Raw genomic sequence first — 25166 nt, 5'->3', positions numbered from 1 at the left:
CAGTGAAAACAACAACAAAAAAACGGGAACTTTTTAATTCCCTACTATTTGTTCTTTTTAAAGAAATCCTTTGGTTTCCTTCAATTTTGTAGCGTATTTAGGTCCCTTGTATAGAAATAGACCTTTTGAAAATGGTCACTCTTCATAGAAAAAAAATATGATTTTGTTGGTACTATTAATTTTCTTTACAGTCATTGTGACAGAAAGTGAAGTCTCTAGTGATATCACTGATTTATTCCACAATGACAAGGATTCACATACTAGAGCTCTGGGACTTTTAAACTTAAATTCTCCCCTTTCCCTCGGGAACTAAGTAATACTCAGAAATTTATCTGCATTGTTTGTCATAATTTGCCAATTTATTATACAAACATAAACTCCTGCTTTCTAGATCAAGTATTCTGAATGTGACCAGCAATGCTTAGACTTTAAGGGTTTTCTTTACTTTTAAGATAAACTGTTTTCTCCCCATGAGCAGTGAGCCATACATATAGCCATACTCATGAGCGAAGTATGAGTATACTATTGTCTTCAGCATCTTCTAAGACCTCAGGAAAGGATGCCACTTGCTCACAGCAGACTTTCGCTGGGAGTCTATTCATTTTAGGAAGTAAAGGCCTGATCCAAACCCCGCTGAAGTCAATGGAAAAAGACTCCCATTGACTACAATGGGCTCTGGATCATGCCCTAAGTCCAATCTCTTCATTAATGCAGGATTAATAATAAAGTGTCTTTCCAGTAGCCTAGAGTACCTAAGGTCCCAGCAATTTCGGCTGAACAATTTCCCTTTGGATTGCCGTCCACTGGAATTTGAAAGGTGAAGCCGAGATCTTTTTCAGTGACAAGAAGACCTTAACTGGGGACATTTTCAATTCCTAGTTATATTCAATGCCACCAGTTCAGTGAAAATCCTTAGGCATCCTAAAGAGAAAACAGCAAGAACAAGTGAAGCCAAAGAAATATATGTTGTTCAATGCACACTTCAGAAACACAGTGTAGGCTTTAATTTGGTCAATGAACAAATGCACGTTGATGCTTTTGGAGAGATCAGTGTAGAGGCAGGCTACACAGGACAAGTTAGAAGATCACAGCACAGATAACTATATAAGGTTTTTGGTTGTATTTCTTTTTAAACTAACAGACAAGGCAAGATACAAGGTTTCTCAAAGTGTTTTCTCAGTTTGCACAGCAGAGCACAATAATGAAAAGTGGCAGAAAGATATTGACATTACAAATAGTGATAACACCCTTAAATTCTCCGAATGTGCAGATGTGAATTGTGAATGTTATATTAGTACAAACTTTGTCAGACAGATGGTAAATGGATAGAATTACTATAGTCTTATTAAATCAGATATAAATATGTATCTGTAATACAGTCAGATTTATATAAAATAAAAATCCAAACCAAACATATTTTGTGCTTTTACTATTTAAAATTTGTACTTCTGATAAACCACTGGAGGTATCAGCCGTTCCAAAAGGTCTCTGGCATCATCCATTGTTCACATTTCATTAAATTACCATTAGCGGTACTTACTATTTTACCTTGGTTATTCATACTGACAAGAATGGCTCTGAAGTTGAAGCATTTTCATTTAGTAATTGACTACTAATTGTTCCACTAAAAAATATCATCCAGGCTGCTATGCACTTCATAATAAAGATCTTTCTAAAGTTATATTCTAGCACTTAAAAAAAAAAAATCAATGCAAGTTTACCATAATTTCAATAGGATTTACTGTTAACAGATCAGCACATTCAGTGATCTATAAATGCTTACAGACCTGTCACCATCCTCCCAGTAAGCCAGGGAAATAGACCAATTTAATATGAGTTTTGAGCTCAAGAACTGCTTTTTCCCTTCACTTTTACTTCAGATATTTTACCAGTCATTTCTGTAATACTGTTTGACCCCTCAGATTTAGCAGATCTTAAACCTCTACATCGAAATATGCAGTTTTCCAGAGGAATAAATTTATTTTGCATATGCATAAGTACAAACTTGCTCATCCAAGGACTCTCCCAAAATATGGAAAAAACTCAGGTTTGGATCTGTGGTATGAACCACCTTAGATGCATGTATTTCTCTCCAAAACACCTGAATATTATTATAAAATGGTGTGCTTTCCTTGTTAAATTTAAAAAAAAAAAAAATCACATGATTATTTTGCTGTAAAATAAACTTATGACATTTTACAAATCTTGCCAGTTTCTGGCAAAGGAAAATTTACTTGCTCTACAGCATAACTTTAACCACATTTAAAACTCACATAGTCATGAGTGACATCAAGGAACACCTGATTTGTGACAAATATCTGTGACATTTATTTCTTTTTCTTCTTCATCTAACAAATTCTGGCCAGATATACTACTTCAGCTTAGAATCTAGTATTTAGTAACACAAAAGCTAACCCAGTTGCAAGCCTTTTAAACAAATGAATTACAAGGCCTGTTTTCAGTTTGACTCAACATCTTTTTCCATCCCTTCATTCTTGTCTAAATTGGTATCTTGTCAGTAGTGTTTCATTCAAACTGTAGTCTCTTAAACTTGAAGGAGAAAATGAAAGTCTCCTACCACCTGGATCAGGTGAAAAAAGAAGAAAATTCATGCAGTTTATATGCCGTTGACTGAAGCCAATATAGACAAACTAAAGTTTCACATCTATTTGTTTAAAAAAAAGGTGTTAATTTGTTTTGATGTGGGTTTCAATTTATCCAAGGTTCTCCATTTATCACTTTCCAGATGAAAGGTATGGCTATAATCAGCAAGATCAATAGACATCAAAGCTCTTTAAGCAAGGTTTAGCAACTGCTTGCTCGAGGCATATGTAGCCTGGCTACTAAAATTATCCTAGATCATTGGATTATAAATAACATCTTGATCTATGGCTCCCATTTCATTTAATTAAACAAATGTTAAATTCCTGCCCTTAGAGCCTCACAGTGACACTGGACAAAATTCAAAGCCTGGAAGTTGTCCATGATGTACAGTGCATAGAAAATGTTCCCCATTGATTTTCAGACAGAAGGAAATGGTATTAGTCAAGATAAAATGCTTTGCCGGAGAGGATTTCACAGCGCAATGCTGTATGGAGAAAAATTATTTCTTTCCCTTACTGCATCTATAGCGATGAACTTAAAGCATGTAGGAGAATGCTCAAACACCCTCATCAGAGGGAATAATTAATGCCATGATGACATCCAATACATTGTTTAATCTGGTTTTAAAGTCAACAATTAAACAAAAGTATTTGTATATTAAATAGGTTGTTTTCAGCAATTCTAAGTCTTTCAATATACATCTGAGACAGAAATTTCAGATCAGTCTGTAATGTTCCCTAGAGACCTAGAGAAATCGATAAACAAGGCCATAATGAATTCACAAGACATTGTTGTCATTAGAAAACCTTGTAAGTGGCCAACAGTTTAATTCTTACAAGGAGTGGGAATCACTATCATGCATCTAACACTTTAGAATGTTCAATTTATTTTTTAAGAATAAAAAGTTAGTAGACTTAATTACATTGCACACTGTTAGAAATAACCTCTTACTGACTTAGAAAGTTGGTAAATTGGATGGGATTTTACTTTTTCCTCTTCTATCACCCTACAGTTATTAAATCAAGTAAAAATTTAATTTTGCATTAATTTCAGATGCCCTACAAATTCCTTCAACTATCATCTTGCACACACAATATGCTGTGTGTACTTGCACAGAAGAGAGATAGCTAATATCTTTTTTGGCCTTGCACATAAGGCATAAATCAGTAACTAAAGCGCAAAATCTTTGTTTAGACCAAAGTTATGATTTTCACTTATGTACCTGAAAGGAGGGCATTATATACATTTGTTCAAGTATTAGGCAGACAGTACTACTGGTACACACACTGCAAACCAACAAGTACAGGGTCACTAGAACAGATCTGAATGACAATCAAGGCAAATTACTCCCTTTTTCTTTCCCTTCTTCTCTCCACCACTCAAGTAAATGTCTTCCTTCCTCAGGGAAGAACACACCAGCTTTCAAGTATGTTTTTAGAGGTGTTGCTCTGTCCACATCTCTTCCTTCATGCTCTTATCTTAATCTGTAGTCCCTGGTATCACATTCTTTTCACCTGTATTGTCAGTCATACCAACCAATGCCAAAAATTGGATCAAAAGGCATTACTTTTAGGTGTCATGAATGTAAAATAATAAGCACTGATCTGACAGGTTTAAAAAGAATAAATGGATAAGAATGTAATGAGGCTTCAGAAATGAACCCAACTATCAGTAATATTAATCTTGTTTTCACAATGGACATTTTATGAAATAGAAAGGAGGTTTATCTTCTCTGGAGAGCCTTGATGAGAACCAGGATTCTTATTAATCAAATGCATTCTTTTTTTTTTAATTAAAAGAGGAGAGAGGGTGCATTCTTGCTCTCGTATCCCTTATTCATCACCTCATTTCCCAATTCATCCTCAGGCAAGCGTATTTAGTAGATAAGGCCTCCACTAGAGAAAAAAAAATCACGTTCATATTTTTTCTGTCTTTAGAAACCATCAAAGCTGAAGCATATCCTGAAAAGTTTTAAAATAAAACAGCCCCCCTTTACCTACACACAAAGGAACTCTTAATTAAAACTTAATGAAGGACAGAAGAAAAAGCAATAACACAATATCAAGGGACAGGTAGATGAGAAGGAAGTATTCACTCTGAGATATTTAATATTTTAATTGGTTATTTGGAAGAAATAAGAAACTGAGTGTTATGATTCTGATTCTAACCTTATTAAAGTCAGTGGCAAAAAGCCCAGTGAGCTCAATGGGGCCAAGATGAAGCTCTAATTGAATTAGGAACTGACTTCAGATAAAATATGTTACTTTATTCCCTTCATCTTCCCATTCTAGCAGAAAGAAATAAGACAGATTTAATGAAACTTGTCACAGAGGCAGGTAATTGAGTTTGTTTTGCCCTGGATCAAAAGAAATAAGTACTCATGAGGAAAGTAACTTTCACTATGAATTCATTGAAATGACAATGCTGGACACTGAGCTTTCTGATAGAAACTGGCTGTCGTACTGAAGTGTCTAAAACCTGCCCTGCACTAAAACCTGAGGTGTCTAATCACCTTGCTGATAAGGTAGCTCTATTTAAACACAATAAATATTGAGCCTTTTTCTGGAAAAAATATGCAGAATTAGTTGAGGGAAAAATGCACATCCACTTGTGCTTGCAGTCTCCTCTGCCAGTCAGCATTTGCTGTACGTTCACAAAAGGTGTAAGTTCACCTAAGGAGGAGCTGCCCAAAGAAACCTTCACTCCCTTTTTCTGGATGCAAGATAACTCATTGGTTGTTACTGGTGAAAAAAACGTAATAATAGACCAGGGAAAGACCTCCCTTTCCCTTTGCCAACCACAACACCTCAGGGTCTCATTCCTCCAGCTGCTACTGGTTGCTGCCACCTCGTTGACCTTGGTCATCTGTGAGAGTGACCGAGCTGGGAGGAAGGGAGATTCGGCTAAGGCATATGTTGGGGAGCAGTCCCTCTTCTGTAGGGATTTTCTTCCAGCCCTCAGAAGCGGGAGCATCCAAATTCTACTGGAATAGCAGAAATGAAAAATGGAAAGACAGATGCAATGTCAGAGCCCCTCTTCAACTGGAAAGTTTTAGATAGTGTTACCTAAAGCTGTGAATTAAAGCAACTTAACGGAAATAATGAATTATTTTAAAACTAATCATCTGCAAGTGCAACACTCTAGCAGTTCTTGCATGGTTGTCTGTTAAATTACTTTTGTGAGAGATACTCCTTTTCAATTTAAAGACAGACATTCATTAAAACACGAGGGAAAGTGAAAGGAAAAGAGTGAGGAAGAGTCAACTCCTTGACCCAGTGGCTAAGGGTTATTTGTTTCATGTGGGAGACTAAAACTTGAAAACTCCCAGATCATTTTCAGGAAACAGAAATTCTATTGCATGAAAACTAACGCAGATGAACAATCACCTAGTAAAACATTAGAAGAATGACAGACAGCTTAAATTTGCTTCTCATATTCTTTTGATGGCAGCAAAAGAAGTACTTTTACAGAAGAGGGACTTTATTTACAGTGCTTTGGTTTCGGATGTACAACAGGGTTAAGGAGTCCAACCAAAAGTTTTTTAGACAAGGCTGTTTCCTTACCTCCTCTCCCTGAAGTGGCACAGGCTTGAGGAAATGCCAAGTACCCATTGTTCCCTTTGGCTCCTGCTGTACTTATCCCAGTAAGGGTCCAACCCATCCAAGATCTTCTTGAAGCAAGATTCAGTTTTGAGACATTACGTACCTTTGACTAACAGCTTCTAAGGTTCATTAAGAGTGATTGAAAGACATAGAAAACAATACCAAAAAACAAATAAAGTAAGTGTGGAATTTCTTCAGTCATGATCTGGTAGAACAGATGTTTACTAAGTATCCTGACATTTTAGCTACATCTTTTTTTCACCCAAATACAACACTACCAGTATCTTCAGAAAGTGAACTGATAAATCTTTTTAATTTATGTTCGTCATCATAGCAATTGAAACACATTTTGTAATGCCAAACATGAAATGTTCTGGAAATGGATGAAAGCCTTCCTAAGTATTTCTCTGTCCAACTTCTTTGTGCAATATCAGTTCAAATACTTGCAGCATTACCTGGGGCACATTTGCAGCTTTCAGCAATCTGACGATTGCTTATTGCTGTCTGGGGATGTATAAGCTCTTGCATTCATAATGGAGTATCCACGTACCTGGGAGATATGCATACTAAGTGATGGAAAGCATACCATATTAGAAAGTTGATTGCACATGTCAGCATACGCACCTCATTTTTACAAATTAGTCTGCGTTAAACTCCACTATATGCATGACTGGGGGGAGGGATTAATGACTTTTGTTCAAACTTGAGCTTCCTGCAAATTTTTTATCTAGAATATATTTTCTGTTGAAAACAGCAAAGGAAAAATATTGTAATATTCTCATATCATGTTTATTGGATTTATGAATTTTAAGAAAAATCAGTAACAAGTTTGGGAGAAGCTTGCATAAGCATGAGCATTACATGTTATGATCAAAAGCCTGTATCAGCACAGAATTCTCCCCAAACAATACATCACTCAAGCAGTACATGTAAAGACAAGCATTACTATTATGATGAAAGCAAAAAATATGGATTATGATTTTGTTCTCCCTTTCTCCTTCACAAAGCTGGTTAATATTTTGGACATCAGCATACGAAAAAAGACAAATTCAAGCTCCTCAGAAATAACTATGCACTGCCTTTTCACTAAAAGGTCCTTTTCCAGGACTGAGTCCTCAAATGTGACCTTATATTACATCATTGTATTTTCCCCCTTCAAACAATGCACTATGATTACAGTACTGGCTAAATGCCATATCTATACAATGTTTTGCTAGGCTCAACAGGAGTTCCATAGCGTAGTACCTGTTTCTAAATGATCTATAAAATACATAGAGCAGAGGAAGGTGCTGGAACTGTCTGGCTAACAGCTTTTACATTTATTTAGGAATGCACAGAATTCGTAATTCTTAGAACTAGATGAAGCGAACATAACTAAAGCGTTAGCAGACAATGCCTGATCCATGTCTAAAAACAAACGCCATAAACTCATTAAAGGATTTACAAATTGTCCAAAAAGAATAGAAGTGGCTCCCCTCCATGGTAAGCTGCACATTAGTTTTATGCACAAGTATACGATGATTTATTTACTTACCACTTGGGATGTTTTCTTTTCTTAGCAGCCTCCTTTGCTTTCCACCTTCTCTTGTATGTACTTTGAAACTGAGGATAATAAAGACTGTTTTCACATGGTGAAAATACAACTATGGCATAAACCTAGTTAGTTGGAACTTTAGGGTTTTTCTCCCCTAACAATAGAAAAATCCATGTAACTATAGTATTCAGGTTGTTCTTCACATTAAGAAAATACATCAGCAATCTTCAAATGCAAAGATTTTCTTCTTTCTTCTGACCCAGCTGGTACTTATCTGACAAAAGTCAGCTCCAAACTGGGTAACAGTTCCTGAGAGGCTTGGAGAGCTTTAAAATGTTAATAAATGTTGGGGGGGTGCAGGGGGATGGTGTGGGGGATACAAAAATTTAGATCTTCAGAGCTTCATGCTCAAGTTCTGTGTCACCTGAGCCATGACGTTCAAGAAGAAATACTTCAGATAGGTGTTTATCAATGAACATATCTCAAGAATGCGAAAGAAAAATCAGAGTGATAGAAAGTATTTTAAATTAACCCTGTTATTTCTACTTTGATTGCTAAAATACATATAGAGATACAGATGATATACATATATAGTTAAGGCTTAAGTAGACCAAGTTGTCCATCACCCACTAACTTCTCTTATTACGATCATAGCTGGAGGTGGGATTTGCAGTGCTAGCAAAAATAACAGGTCTGTCATGAAGAGCATCACCTCTAAATAATCATCCCATTTAGTGTCATCAGCAACAGAGGGTGGTGAGCCCAACCTCACAGACTGAATGACAAGATCCTGATTCAGGAACTAGACAAGAACCTCAGTAAGAAACAAAGTTTCCTAATAACTTCATGTGATATTACCCCCTTGGTATGTAGCATCTTGAAATCATATGCCTTATAATAAGGAAACCAAAGGGTCATAATTAAGTTTTGCAGTATTTCAGGGTAGTATTTACTAAGTTCAGAGTCACACACCATACTGCTAAAGACTCACTACCATGACCTGCTTCTGTTGCTTCTTAAAGACTGCATTTTATACCTCCTATTTAAATGTTTTGTTCATCATGATGCACAGATTCTACAGCAAAGAGTCTGTGCAAAGTCTGTTTTACTAATTCTGAGATAGAACCACTCATTTTCTCAAACCATTAAAAAATTCCTAAATGTTCCCTTTCTTTTCTTTGCTCCATATACTCCAAACAGATGTGTGTTTAAAACTTTATGCCATATAACGTTTATGTCCCTGTTGAGATTTCTGTCTTTTGATCAAAGCCAGTTGAATAAAAAAATCTTAGAGAACTGAAATCATGTAGAGCTTCCGAAGTACTTCCCTATTTTTATTTTTATGCATCTTGGATCTAATAATTTTCCAGCAACACATGAAGTGATTCAGCTAAACTCTAATGACATCTGATAGCCTTTTTAAAAAAAGCTGTATGTTATATGTTATCATAGCAAATATCTCTTTCTTTTTGAGTCCCCACCAAGATTACAATTGCAAAAGATATTTTCATCCAATAAACATATACAGAGTACAAGGTTAGCATTATAAAAGGGAAAGCAGGTGTAAAACTAAGAATTCTAGCTGAATTTAAGAAGAATCACAGATCTGAAAAACCTAGCATACATAATAATAATGTCACTTTATCTTTGTTCCCTTCTAAAAAGTTTTCCATGTTAATATCTAAAAGTTTTCCATGTTAATATCACTCTCTTTTTAAATCTCCAATATGATGGTGATATTAACAAATGGAGATGCCATATTCATATTATTTCTAACAATTTAAGGTTGAAGTCATAACTGGCTAACTAACTCTCAGTATTTTCCTAGACTGGTGAAGACTTTCCACCAACACGCTAAAAGTTAACAGGATCCTTTATGTCACTAAAATTACTGTCAAATGACAGCAGAATTCTCTGGGCCTGGATCTTTGCCATGCAACTTCTATAACAGTTGAAGAAATTCCTCCTGCAGGAAAAGCTGTAATGTACTGTTTCATTACTAAAGAGGTGCCAGATACACTCAGAATATCAAACAGAACCACCCCATGGGTTTTTTTCTACAATTAAACAGTCAGTAGAATGTGGGAGTGAAAAAGTTGGAAAGGCATTAAAAATTTCTTCCTTTTGGCAAGGAAAACTCAAAATGCAGGGCTGGGCTCTGGAAAAAAGACAACTATAATTCTTTCTGGCAAGCACAGTCAGTTGTATATAAAATGTCTGTCCCAAACTAAAGGATAACAGGTCCTTGTTACAGATTTTTAAATGTTGGATTTATAATTTTAAAATGGTATACAAATATAAAATCGTTCATATTCCTCAGCTGAACTCCATTTTATGATAATATGAAATTTGTTACAAAAATGGGGGTTAGTATTGGTTTTGTATAGCAACCAAGTGTTCAACTGTTAGTCTTAACTGTTAAAAATATTATTTGCCATATTGACAACTGGGGAAATATACTTACTTTTGATTTCTGGCATTCTCTTTCATTCTTTTACTTCCTTTTCTAACTTACAGGGGTCAGTTAAGTATAGAACATTAGGTTCGCTTTGAATCACTGATTTGTTAAACAAAGGGAAAGATAAGCTTACCTGTATTTTCACTGATGTTGAAAACTCCTTTAGCACTAAGCAATAAGGAATGAATCTCTTCTTCCCCAATGTAAATTCTATTCTGTGCTTCACTAAAGATGGTGAAAGCCATTTGCTTTCAACACACTGATTTTTCCGAATTAAAATTTTCACTGAACTCAGAAAAAAATAGGATCTAGAGGGATGATGTGACTAGAGCATGAATTGTCTGTAGTCTTATTAGCAAAACCTGTAGTCTTATTAGCAAAACCTCAGATGGAAGGTGGTGTCATTTACTGACGCAGTTGACCATAGAATCACAGAATGGTTAGAGTTGGAAGGGATCTTAAAGATTATCTAGTTCCAACGCCCCTGCCATGCGCAGGGACACCTCCCACTAGACAAGGTTGCTCAAAGCCCCATCCAAGCTGGTCTTGAACACTTCCAGGGATGCGGCATCCACAACTTCTCTGGGAAACCTGTTCCAATGTCTCACCACCCTCACAGTAAAGAATTTTTTTCCTAATATCTAATCTAGATCTACCCTCTTTCAGTTTAAAACCATTATCTCTCATCCTATTGCTACAGTTCGTGATAAAAAGTCCCTCCTCATCTTTCCTGTAGGCCCCCTTTAGGTACTGGAAGGCCGCTCTAAGGGGTCCCCAGAGCCTCCTCTTCTCCAGGCTGAACAGCCCCAACGCTCTCAGCCTGTCCTTATAAGAGAGGTGCTCCAGCCCTCTGCTCACCTTCGTGGCCATCCTCTGGACTCACTCCAACAGGTTCATGTTCATTATAAACAGATACATGTATCTAGGATCTGTGTAAAACCCTCCAATTATTATTATTTTACAATAGATCCAGCAAGTGCCATGGATGCCTTTCACATCCCACTAAATTAAATGCTAAGTAATCACTTTCCAACGAAGCCACCATTTTAGAAATGGTTGAGTGCATTTACTATGTCTCTCACTGGACCTGAGGAGCACAGAATGAAGAATGGCAAACTTAAAAGGCCTAAGTAACTAGATATCGCGGAGCTGTCCACTGCATGTGGCAGCACAAGACTGCCCCTATAGGCCCAGTAAGTCCTACTGTCTACCTACATTCATGCAAGCAGCTGCTAAGTCCTTCCAGAGCCCTGAACAGAATCGGTACTCACAGTTGTGGTATCCTGCTCCCTGGGATAAAGATGTGCACTCCAGTCTTCCCTTGAGAATGAAGAGATGCAATGCTGCTGCACGGCGTTGCTCAGGTCTGTTACTTCAGTAATGAAATCTGAGCAGTCTTGTTCTTTCTGTTTTTTACCGAAGGCTGCTTAGATTGTCTCTCTACCCTTAGTTACAGTTTATTGCTTGAAGGGGATAGCAGCTTCCCTTTTTTTCCCATAGATTTTGTTGGGAAATTGTGGATCAGCACGACTCCTTTTCCTGGGAAAGAAAACGGAGGGAAGCAGCAACTCCTGCTTCTCCTGGTAGCTGATGTTCTTACCTTGCTGATGATAGCTCTGCCACACCTCTGGCAGGTGTTTGCCAGGCTATGCAGCTCAAATGTGTTTTAATAGGCATGTGAAGGAGACGAGGACAGGGATTTATGTTGTGTGGAGGGACATACTAATAAAAACACAGCATAGGAGAAAACATAGAAGTGCTTGAAACAAAACTTGCTTTGACAATGGTGCAGGTATCACTGGGAGATGAAAAGGAGGGGAGATGAGTTTCTCCTTGCAGCACATGGAGGTATGTCTATGGCAGGAGCAGGCATGCCAACCCAGAGGTAGATGGCCCAGACAACACTGATGCACAGTGATTAAAACACAAATCCAGTATTTCTAATAAGCCCGTACTCCAGTCAATGCATAGTCATGTGTTTTTTTTTTTTTTGCATAAATTAAAGGTAATTAAGATATGCTGCTATGACATGTTTTCATTTTGCTATTTATAGGCATGGTAAGGATAAGATGGCTCTGAAAGTGATAGATGGGGAAGAGCCAGATGGATGCAAGGGTAACACAAGGTCAGTGAGCTGATAGGATTTCAGCATTTACAGTGAATTTAGAGGAGAGAAGGGAACAGAACTAAACTCACTTTGGACAGAACTGAAAGGCAGCAATGATAAAGATGTAAAATGATCATCAAAGAGTAAAAAGAGATGATGCTAAGGTACTGATGAGGAAGAACAGTGGAGCCATGAGTCCAGGACTTTCACATCAAATGTTGAGTTGGGAGTGAGGAGGTAAGAGACTTCTGTGTTAAAAAGAGTTTTGAATGGTGGTTTTCATGCTTTGAATCACTTAGCTCCTCAGCTGTGCTCCCTCAGCTGGAATATCTTTGCGGTAGCAGGGAGATTGCACATAAAGTAGAAGACAAGAAAACAAAAAAGGCAAACTTCTTGTTTGCGGGACAGTGTTCTATAAAGCACAGGTATTACAGCTATCTTTTCGAGTTGGACGTGTACAGTACATTTTTATTTGGTGGCTAAGCACTTTATCTGTTCTAAATGTGTCTATAAATTTGTGAATGGCTGTGAGCAACAATCCTTCATGCTCTTCTTATTATTAGCATACATTTCTTTGTTTCTTTTCTTTGTCTGCCTTTTTTTTTTTTGGTGTTAGCAATTTCTTTTGAGCAGGAAACCCTTCTACTTTCTCTTATTGCCTCCCATTGGTTACATCGTTGCTAGGTTCAAGAGATATCTTCAACATAAAAATGGAAAAAAATAGAAGGATAAGTTACTAACATTTCTGAGAGCTTTTCTTTTCTTTTTTTTTTTTTTTTTCCAGCCGGTTTTTAAAGCAGGAAGATAGAAAAGGTTTACACTGGAACAGTTTAGACTTCCTGAGATTTTTAAATGATACTGCAGAGAAGACTTCATAACCTGAAAAGGCCATATTTCCTGGAGCAGAGAAAAATATCTGGGAGTGGTTGTTCACACTATCATCGAAAAAGAAAGGTATATACATAACACTACACCCAAGGGAGAAAGAAAAAAAGAAAGCAAAACTATGAACAATGTGGCAATGCACTGTGACAACAAAACCTCATCTTTAAAAGAAATGAGCATACTGTCAACATGGCTATACATCACACACATTGCACCAATCAAACCAAAATGGTCTAGTAACTGCCATTCTTAATTTTAGCTTAAGGCAAACATGATGTAGAATGCATGAAGCTAACACTACCAGCTCAGCTGGTAATTTAACAAGTCCAACCTTCTTTCCATAAAATGGAAAAGGTGTAATAGAATAGGTTAAATTTCACTTATAGTATGTGGTCAAACACCAGCTTTGAGTATTCTGTTTATACCTGATTGAACTTGTGTGAACCTGAAGGTGCTTGAACTAATTTGTCTGTTTGAACTAGCTTGCTTGAACTGTTTTCTGGTTTTAAAAAAGTGGCTTTGTAATAATAAAAAATACTCATAGGAAAGGCAAAACTGTTTACTTTCAGCATCAACCCCTTTTATTTTAATATTTTGAGTTTTATAGATTACATTAAGATACCCTACTATTGTGTGATACCAAACAAAAGTTATTTTTACTGTTTGCAGTATAGTGGACTAGGGTATTATTTACGCTGACTATATACAGAATATAATTATTTAAAATTAAATATTTCAATGATAATATTTTAATTGGGTTTAAATTTATTGTTGTTAATTTTTTTAATAGATAATTTTATAGTTTGACCCTGTTCCCTCGGTAAACACATATTTTGTCATTTACAATGGTGTTTTTGTTTAAGGGTATACCTAGCTATTAGACAACGTCTTTCTAAAGAAGTTTCCAAGATCAAGTAAACATTACCATTCTCATTTTCCTTGACCTGCTCTATTTACAGAGTTTTTTATGTTTCCCACTCATTTTCCCTGATACAATTAGTTCTGGTTTGGTTTTTTTGGTTTTGTTTTTTTTTTTTTTTTTTCCCAGAAAGCAAGGATGTGCATGCAACTTAATTATTAATACCCATGTCTTCTCCAGTTAAGGTCTCTCAGTCAACACTTGCTTCACTGGAAAAATAACAAAATGGATTTCATTGTGTGCATGTCTAGGAGGGACTAGGCCAAATCTATGTTTCAGTGGGATTTAGGCACTTAAGTACATAGTAACTTTGAGATCCAAGGCTTCAGCATTTCTCTAGGTGACCAATATAATTCATTCAAAGCTCAATTCCCATATTTAGATTTCTCTGTATATATTTCTTTATACACTATCTCCATTAGCAAATATTGATAAATATACATAAATGTGTGTGCATGTATACGCATTTCTTTCAGCAAGTATTTAATTTTCCTTGATTTTATAATGGATGCATGTATATACATCCATTTTAAGCATAGATGCGGCAAATATCTTAACAAAATATACTTAAGAAAGGATCATGAGAGAGGACTTAGAAAGATTAAGGAAAAAAACAGTGATAAAGCAAAATGAACTATTAGTGCATGCTAAACATCCATGTAACTGAGAGATGACTTAATGACTCTCAGTGACAGTAGAGGAGGGAGGACTGTTTTTTGCAGCGAATATATAATAAAAAACAAATTAATCAAGCTAAAATAAAATTATGTAAAATACATTGCAAATATAGTGTACAAAAAAGGAGGCAAAATACCTGAAACCCTCCTCTTCTCATGTCATTCCTAAATCATATTTGTAGAAATCAGATTTCCTGCACTTTAATTATGTAAATTATGTGCTATATATTTAAATAGCTTATATAGATCACCTTATCTTTTATGTCAGCCTTTCAGGTTTCTCTTTCCCCATCAATATATACTTTGGTAAGATCCATGGAATTCTTCCCACTTTTCCAATAAAACTAGCAAATTTTTACACAGAAAAACCTAACAACCAAGAATGACACGATATGTTTAAGAAGGAAGTAGGATTTGTTTTGAAACAGAATTTGGAAGTTAACACTTTAAATAGATAATGAAACTATGATTTTATGCATCGTTATGGAGTTCTTAACTGAGGAGGTTTTCAACTTTACATAATTGTGGCATTTCAGCCTACAATAATTCCTTAATATCTTTACCTGTCAGGTTTCATTTTGGTGTTGGTTACTAATCTTTATAGCTTGACCTATGAATATCATTTTATTTTGCATAAGGAAGTGGTTTATATCTGTATCTCTAAAACTGGAGTCCAGACATTACATTTTTATAACTATACGCTGAAGTAAACTTCCTAATAACTGCCATGGAAATAAATCAGTTAAGAGTACAGAACTGAACATAAAGGTTATCACAAACCTTTTAACTGAAATTAGGTGATCAACTTTATGTATTATGAATTCATTTAAATCTTAAGATATTAACATCTTTTGCTTTTCAAGAAGTGAGGGAGGAGAGACGGCTGATTCTCTAATGTATCTGGGTTTCAAGCTCCTAGAAGCTACATTTTGAGCTTAATCTCCCAAATTACACAAGATTTGTAAAGTTGGTAAAAGAAAACATTGCCATTAAACTCAGGGTAAGAAATTATCATACATTGTTTTATGTATCTTTATATAAAAAAATTACAAGTAGCAAGCATATGACACAGAAATGGAACAGTAACAGCAATAATTGTGAATGCATGCTTTTTACAATGTATCTAATAAAGGGATTTTTCCAACTCAAATATTCAGTAACATACATGCAGATTATTTTCTCAATGTCAAATTCAGTCATATTGCTAGATGCTTACCAACAAACATTTCTATTGAAGTGATTATGAATGGCTAAATACCTGATTTCAATAAATTGTTCCTGAAATTGGGAATTTAACTTGCAACAAAAAGAAGAGAGAAAAAGAAAAAGAGAAATGACCAATAAGCATAATAACCAAAGTCTTATTGCCTTCTAGTAATTTTACTCAACACTGTTTGCTGAATTTTGTCATGATATGAGAATAGCTGGTCAGAGAGTCCATAAAACCTCTAGCTGGTGTTTCCAAGGACGACAGTTTCACATTTCATTGTAGCATGTTCAAAATCACCCAGGAGCGCACTATTCTCAAGCAGTCTATATAATGAAAACAACGTACATATAACAAAAGTTCAATGTAAATCTTCTTCCACATATCACACAACATACAAGTAAGTAACAGACCTAAAACATGTCAACTGAATTAAAAGTAAGATTAAAAGAAAAAAAAAAAAAAGGGCAGTCTCACTTAGGAGCTAATTTCTTCTTCAAGTCTGCAGCAAATCTCCAAATGTATTTAAAAACTAAGGAGCACTTGGTGGCTAGCAACCAAATTACAAAAGAAACATATTATTGTGCAATGGGAACGTCTTGTTAAGGAAGTAAGCTATGTCAGTACTTCTTAGGTTTGGATAAAGGCAATGAAATGAAATTAGAAACATGCCCACTCTCTCTTTCAGACAGCTGAACTAATTCACTATAGGTTTTTCCATTTAGAGTTTGCATGACTGCATGGATAATTGTCTGAAAGCGAAACAAAGTTAAAATATGTTCTTTCTATGCGGAAAAATACAGACAAATATCTACCTAAACTATCTAGAAGCAATAAAAGCATTAATAGATTCTTTCCCAGTAAAATTGCTGTATACATATATATACATATAAACATGTATATACACATATCTATGTTTATATATATACACATATACAAATTGAAAGACTAACGGCTATCTATAACTTCCCTTTAAACATCTGAGATTATGTTTATTGAGGTTGTTGATAACAAATTATACAAAATGAAAAGCCTAGGAAAAGACTCAAAAAAGGAAGCTTAATTTGCAAACATTAACATCAGTGCTACAGAATCTCTAAAGTTATCAGTGCTACCACTTACCCTTCCCTCAAACTTCACAAGGTTGAATGAATAAAATGAACTGAAAAGAGATAGTTCCACATCTTCCTGGCTTGAGTTAGATTGCCAAATTTTACATACTGTTTCACATGCTGGGACTCTAAATTTTATTTTCATAAACAAGAAAATAAATGAAACATCCGTGCCATGCAAAGCATCTGTCTTTATAATGCATTTGGAATGAAGATTATATTTAGCTAGGGGATGATTATAGTGCTGTCAAGAATAAGGAATTAACAGATTTTGCTCAGTTTACAATGCTAAAGTGGTCATCTGTCTTTCAGTTTTCTCAGTATTCAAACTTGGCTCTCTCCATACAAGGTGACATATAACTTGAGAACTAACATGCAATTTAGCAATATAACAAATAAAATGGAAAGCGACAGATGGTTCAATTGTTGTATAGGTATGTTTACTTACCTCAAGTTTGTCTCTTAGACCCTAGTTGTGTTGTACTCAGACTCATGTTTGCTTAGAGACCCAATGAGGCAGAACCTGGAATGTTATGGCTATTTCATTCAAAATAATAATGTTTGCATAGAAAAAAAGAAATATATGCATATAGATACTTAATAAACAGTACAACACGATAATCTGATCAATATTCATGAAGTAACTTACATTGACATGCAATTAGATTAAAATAATCAAATAACTTATTTTTTTTAAGAGACAGAAATGCCTTAATGTGCAAAGAAAATATGGAGGGCATGTAAACAGTCACAAGAAGTGTATAAATAATGCATGCAGGAGAAAACACAAATATATATTAAAAGTTTCTGTGTTCTTTTTCAAATAAATGGTTCATAAATGTTTCAGATTTTCTTTTTCTTTTACTTGTAAACTTTTAATCATTCACATTTACAGTAATTCAAAGTGCATTATACAGTAGAAATAGCTTTTTTATTAAAAATATCATGCTTTACTTTTTTATTGATTAGAAAGATTCCTTTTAACTACATTATTATATGTAAATGTATGGGTATTCTCTATTCACTGTGCTGTCTCATGTTCTAATCAATGTATGTGTTAATATGACAAGCTAAGATACTGTGATTAATAACGGAACAGATACAGTAAAGTTTTGCAAATATTGTCATTCATTATATAAAAGATAATGTTTCATGAGAAAAAGGGGTTTCCTTACCCCAAGATTGTGTTTCACATTACTGTGCCATGCATCAAAATGGATACATGTATTTTTTATTTATTGATGTATTGAATTAGAGATGTTAGACCAACAAAGGATGATACTCAAGGCCACCTCAGTTACAAGGAAACCACATGTATGTGGTTCTTTCATAAAATAGACTCACACAAAATCTTCTTTGGTTTTCAAAAAGTGTACCTGTTCTCTGTTGACCTGTATGTGTGTGCATGTGGGTATGTGTAAAATAGTAAAAGAAAAAGAAAGATATAAAGTAGAAAGGTAAAACTGAGATTCAGGATCCTTCAGGAAACGGGAGCAGAGATGAGAAAAAGAGAGGCAGGAAGAGAGAGATAATATAATGGTATGTGCTATCAGGAAACAGAAATTTAAACAATAAAGAAGAAAGAAAATATGTCTTTACTGAATAAAGGGTGAATATGGTTGGCCAATCAAGTCCTTACACAATAGTCTTCATCAAAAATCTATAGATACTGACCGCTGAACAGCTTTATCATGTCTGGACAGCCTGTGACTTGTGGTTGGTACCTCTTCAATTTCGTCTATCTCACACGCATCTGCAGCATCTTGTGAGTAGCTATGCTTCATGACAAGGATATTTCTCCTGTTCATGGGCTGAATGAGTGGTTTTACAGGCTGGGGTTGTATTTCTGTCAAGACAGAAGCATCTCTTGTGCTGAGGTTACTACGGCTGCCCTTAATGCTAGACACTTGTGATCCACAGTGATGGTCATGAATGCATTTTGAAGATGATCTCCGCAGTTTATGATAATTTTCAAAGTCATCTGCAACATCAGCAAGGTCAGCTGCAGGCCCTGTCCCTCTGAGGGTGCATAACTCATAATGAGGAGGCTCAAACACCTCCTGGAACACTGTTTGATCAAAGTCTGTTTTCCTTTGGACAAATTTTTTACGAGGCTGCTTGATTTGTACTATAACAGAGATAACAATGAGGATGATCACAATGCAAGAAGTCACCCCAATTATAGTCCCACTGGTATTGGTAAGTTGGTCCAATAGGTTAGCTTTTCTTTTTTCTGTGTGACAGGAGAAAAAAAAAGCACAACATTAATTGCAGTTCAAGAATAAAACCAACCATGATGGGTTCACAGATTACTGCAAAGCCAAGCCTAGTCTATGTCTAAACTCACTTAATCAATCTCACAGACAAAAAGCAAAATGGAAGAAATCAGGTATTTGTGAAAGTGATTTATTCAGGGTATATTGCAAGCTTAAGATGAAAGAAATATTTACATTTTCTATAAAATGCAACCACCATAACAAGCAGATGGCTTTAGTGTCACCTCTGAACTCCATTTGCCTGCTAAAGCCCCTAAGACTGTTACAGATGTTCTTTTCATTAGTTTCTGTCTCTTCCAGTAAATATATGCAACTAGGACATTAGGACCTAATGAAAGGGCAAGCCTTCCAGGTTTTAAAAAGAAATTATTCTTTGCATTAGGAACTTCAGTGAAGTCCTAATATTTATGAGCTGACTGGGACCGTTGGTAGTAGTCAATGAAAAATACAAATCAGGAGAAAAAAGAAAAGTTATTCAAATTGAGGTTTCAGAAAGGAAAAAAAAGTGTGCAAGTTATTTCATTTGTTCCTGACCTATTAATTACCGTAACTTTTCTAAACATCCACAAAAATCCAAAAGCTGATTCTACTTACTACACTTTACTCAGGGGCCCCTAGGAAGTTAGCTAGCAAATTCAGAATTGTGAACGAAGAAAAACGGAAAATATGCAGTAAAATACTAAAAAGAAAAATAGTTTCACCCTACTGTTGTGTGTATTTCTGTGTCATTTGCTTTCAAATGGCTGCAGACACATGAGACGGTGACTGAGCCTTGTAGAAATCCAAGCTGAAAGCATTCACATCAGTCTGTCACAGGCATAGCAAGACTCGACAACTGTGATTAAGTTTCAGCACCCAGTTTAGTGTAATTTCTCCTGGCAACCTAAAACATACCAAAGGACTTAATAAAAAGCCTTTGAAATGAAAGTTATTGGCACCAAAACAATAACATCCATCTCTTCATAATCTCCTAGATACCAAAAATGTACTTTTCAGTACTCCCCGTTGCCTACTCTTGTAGATTCACTTGGGGTTTCTCTAATTGACTGACACAGGCTCTGGGGAAGTAGCAGAGTTAGAAAAAGCAACACTGCAGCAAACCACCTTTTTGCTGGAATCAGCAAACCTCCTTTTTCTAGTCAGAAAAACAAGAGAGGATGAACGCACAAGACCCAATAAAAAGATACTTGGCAAATGAAAGATTAAAATTGTTCTGGAAATTAAAGAGTGGGGAAGGTTCTCTGTTTTCCTCTGTGCTGGAGAAGCAGAGAGCAGATAATTATTTCCCAATCGCATGTTTAGTTTCTTTGAAGAATATTATTCCATGCCACAGTTTTGCTGTGTTCTTTTGAAGTATGTTTTCATTTGTGTTTTACCCTATTGCACTGCTTGTCAGGATTTTACAGGCTTCAGCAGACTTATGAGCTGACTGCTAATCCATCTCATTCTGAATTTTTTTTTTCTTGATTGGTTCCTAAATTTGGTATATCCCATGCTTCCAGGAACAAATCTACAGTAGTGAGAGGGGGAGGAGGTAAGGAAGCAAATTGTCTCCCTAGCCTGCAATGTAAGTTAGTTAAATTATTTTCTCTGAAGACGACACAGATGCTGATTTCTCCCCCCTCCCCCCCAGAAGCACAGAGCAATATTCAGAAACCATTATCACCACCTGGTTGGGAACACCAGTCCCTACCTATGAAATAGACATTATGCCTGATTTCCTGTGCTTATTCCTTGCTCTTAAATTTCATTTGATTATAGGTAGATTTGGTTGGTTTCTTACAGTGTTAATTCCACTTCACCTTGGCTTTTTAGCCCACCTGGGCTATTATGGGTATGGCATGCAGCTAAAAGACACCTGCTACCCATATGTTACTCCACTACAAAGGTAACTATGAAAAAGGAACCAAAATATGACTTTTAATTACATTTTAGATTGTAGGGGAAACAGAAACCAAGTGATCCAAAAACCTGCCAGACGGACATAACCAGCCAGAAGGACATAACCAACACAAATCAACACCAAGCAAAACAAATGCAAGCACTGAAAGTAAAATCCATTGGTATTTTTACCTCTCTTCATTTTCTCTATTGCATGATGTATGCTCTCCCTGAATTACTCTTCCTGAGCTTTGACCCATCTGGCACATACTAAACAAGAAACTAAGGACAATATGCTGTACCCCACACAGTCTAAATGACTTGGCATTTCCAATTCTACACATTACCTTTGCAGTGATTTTCATCCCAAGGATACACACAATTCTGGAGTCCATTGCAGACCAATGTATTATTAATACACATATTACTGTGGCAAAAGAATGTGTTGGCTTCACAAGGGGCTAAAAACAAGAGAGAAAAAGCTGATATTAAGTAGTAAATCACTCAGCTCTCTGCAACAAACACATCTAGGAGGGATCATGTACTCTGTAATATGAAAAAGCTATAGAACACAGGTTCCTTGTGCATATTTAATATTTGACAAGCAGCATTGAGAACACTCAAGTCACACACTGTTTATTATGCTGTGGCAAGAGATTTTCAGTTCTGTCTAAGATAGATGGACTTTCCCATAGTCTGACTTTCATGTGGGTTGGTGCCCCAGACCTTGGTGGGGGATCACTGATGTATTATCAAGTTTTAGCCACAGATCCAAAACACAGCACCCCATGGGCTGCTATGAAAAAAGTTAACTGTATTCCAGCCAGATCTGGTGTATTGGAAATAATTTGTTTCAAAGTTTGTTGCTGAAACTCCAGTTTTAGAAGAAAACTTGTGTGGCTCAAAGAAGATATGTACTTTAATGCCTATATCAACAGTGTCTGAACATTTATACACACAGAAAACAAAATTATTTTAAACCCCTTTTGTTTATAAAAAGGCTGCAGTAAAAAAGTACCCTTCTGATCACAAGTGTGAGGATTGAAAAAGACAAGTCTTCAGTGTCCCTGAAGTCCATGGTCTGGGAGAATCATGCAGACTAAAGCCACAAGATGAAGGCTTTACTGAAGGCCGTATACTATTACTGTGAAGAAGCAGCTTGGAAGCCATCAGAAGGAACTTTATACACTGCTAAACTGTGCTACTTACTCAAGTGTTGGGAAATCCTTAGGTGTTGGTGCTGTAAAGATACTTCTCCAAAATTATATAAAATAGTGGAGATAAATTACTCCTCATATTTCTGTTATAAAAAACAAACCAGAAGACCTTCCTCCCTTTAGAAAAAGACCTACAAACTTTATCAGTGTTAAGTCACTAAAAATTAACTGGGTTTTTTTGTTTTTTTTTTTTTTTTGTCTGTGGCTCAAACTATGCAAAAGAATTAGTACAATTATTTTTAAGGGAAAGTTAAAAAATAACCTAAGACCTTTAACTAATCATAAAGGACTTATGATTCTCATATTATTGATACTTAGAATTTGATGCTCCATGGCAATTTTTCTCCTCTGTAACTTTAAAAGCAGTTCCTATGACAACATCTATGCATAGCATGGAGACTGGCTTAGAGCAGATGACTGCTTCAGTGGTTTGCTAAGGACAGTACAAAGTATTTATATTGTAGAACTTAATGACACCATATATCATGTCAAGAAATCTACTTTTCAATAAGTGCTGAAGTTCAGATACCCATAACTGACTACAATGGCTTCTTCACAGCAGTTATAGCCTGTTAAACAAATAGTACATGGCATAAAAACTTGCACACACCCTCAAATACTCAACCATCCACTCAGATACAACAGTATATATACACTATATTTCTTAGCCAATGCATAAGACTGCTCAGCCAGACTGGTTCTACCCACTGTTCAGTTTTTGGAAAAATCTGGTATACTACCTCTTAAGTGACCCTGGTCAGGTGTGAATTTGTTATAGAAAGGATTTTTCTTGAGAATGGACAGAAAGAGCAAAGCAGCACACTTGTATATTGGCAAGGGAGGGTGTTTTGGGACAGTCCTTATCTGTTACTGTCATCTGGGGACTGTGAGGGCTGAGCCTGGAGGATACTGTGGCACATTATACAGAGGACCCACCAGAGGCATTATCATCCTTTCACACTCTAGCTGCAATCCCTGTTTCTGGGCAAGGCGAGGATCTTTTGGGACTCGTTCTTTCCAAGACACAGAAAGAGTTTCACTGCCTGCTCTAAGCAAAAAAGAAATAGAGAAGGAGAGAATTTATGAAAGGGAAACCTAAGAATATCTAAGTAGCCACCCATTCAAAATACATGGTAATAAGTAGGAAGTGCACAAGAAAATAAGACCCAAATGACAAGCGGAGAAAGCACAAGGAGTGACGGGAACAAGGGGAAAAAAAACAAAAAACAACCCCAAACTGTAAGATTAGGAAAGTTTATGCTAACAAAGCCATAAAGGAGAAATAAAAAACCCTACCAAAATATCAAAAACTGTGCAGAGTAACATGAAAGGTCTTAGAAGTGAAGTGGTGAGGACAGAGTGCTCTGTCTGAGCAGACAGAACCTCTTAGATATCTATGACTTGCTCTTGCCACCTTAAAATCAGTTTGATTTAATCATGAACGCAACAGCAAAGAAAGGATTAATAGTGGAAAAACAACACCTGAAAGAATAGACAACAATTTAAGGGAAGGAAGTACAGTTGTGTGAGTCAGAAATAAAGGAATTTAGAAGTACAGTGATGGTAAGTAAAAAAGTAGGAACTAGAGGAAGGTAGAAAAACAAGTGAAAGGAAGAAGAAGAAAGAGAGAACTGCACAGAAGAAATAGATGACACAAGACATTCTGCACTGAAAGGAATGACAAGGGATTTTATTTCAAATGAAAATTATTAGGAAATGTTTCAGAAATAAGAGAGAAAAAATAAGAGCAGTACAAAAGACATTTTTTACAGATTTAAGAAGAAGAGGTAGTTATGCAAAGTAATGGCAGGAAGATATAGAAATGAAAGGCAAGGGAAAGGAAGAAAAAAGAAGTAAAGTTTCTGTTTATCTAAATTGCTGTTCAATTGCTGTTGAACTATGAATACCAAAACTAGATGAATAGTGAGGCAGAGCAATTTCACAGTAAGTACAGCAAACCCAGCATGAGAGAAACCCAAATGTAAGATTCCTAAACCTAATGACAAACAGGCCCCTCTTGTTCATGTTTATGAAATTAGTATAGTCAAGTCCTCTCTGTGGTTTCTTGAACCTGGAGTGATTAAGCTGGACAAAAAATCAATATATTTTCCCCACTCTAATGAAGGCTTTTTGTTGGAATGAATGAAAGCATCAAGGGAAGACAAAAACTTGTCAGTCCTATTGCACATTGGAGGAATTAGTTTTTTTGCCTCTGAAGAGGCACAGCAAAGGGGTCGTGGGATGCTGCATCGTAGACATTATAGTAATAGTGAAAAGATAAATGAACTAGTAGTAAACAAGATTCTTTTACAGCAAGAGGGATCTGGTCCTGATGCTTTCCTGAAGCTGTTACAGAACCCAGGATGTGAGTGGAATCAGTCAGACAAGATATGTGGCAGCAACACTTGATAGCTTGAACATCAGCTATGACAATGCCTCAACATGTAAACGTTTTAACCCAAGGACAGATTGTGGAGATTTTCATAAAAGGCAGCTACTGATATCATTAACTACAACTAGATAAAGCAGCACAAACAGCTCCACCCAGCAGAAGCTCTACTCTCTCAGTCTACAGTCTTCTCCATGACTATTCAAATGATCTTTATATGAGAGAGCAGCGAGAATGCACAGAGCTCTGCCTTGGGTTGGATGAGGAGCCAAGTGAGAGTTTCTGGTTCAGGATTAGT

At 36.0% G+C, this 25166-nt stretch overlaps 1 protein-coding gene across 1 annotated transcript in view; it reads right to left on the bottom strand.

Annotated features, from left to right (window-relative positions):
• Nucleotides 1–15794: 15794 nt before the first annotated feature.
• NETO1 (neuropilin (NRP) and tolloid (TLL)-like 1) overlaps nt 15795–25166 on the bottom strand; it is a 63102-nt gene continuing 53730 nt past the window's right edge. The window contains exons 7-10 of the mRNA XM_009889073.1: nt 21610–21723; nt 18780–19338; nt 17554–17628; nt 15795–16319 (exon numbers count right to left, since the gene is read on the bottom strand). Of these exons, the coding sequence (XP_009887375.1) occupies nt 17568–17628; nt 18780–19338; nt 21610–21723 (734 nt within the window). The 3' untranslated portion in view covers nt 15795–16319; nt 17554–17567. The remainder of the gene's footprint in view (nt 16320–17553; nt 17629–18779; nt 19339–21609; nt 21724–25166) is intronic.

Source organism: Charadrius vociferus, unplaced genomic scaffold (genome assembly GCF_000708025.1).
Source record: "Charadrius vociferus isolate BGI_N301 unplaced genomic scaffold, ASM70802v2 scaffold65, whole genome shotgun sequence".
NCBI classification, from domain to species: Eukaryota; Metazoa; Chordata; class Aves; order Charadriiformes; family Charadriidae; genus Charadrius; species Charadrius vociferus.
Note: the sequence above shows the minus strand (reverse complement) of the source record. Positions and strands in the feature narration are given on the sequence as shown.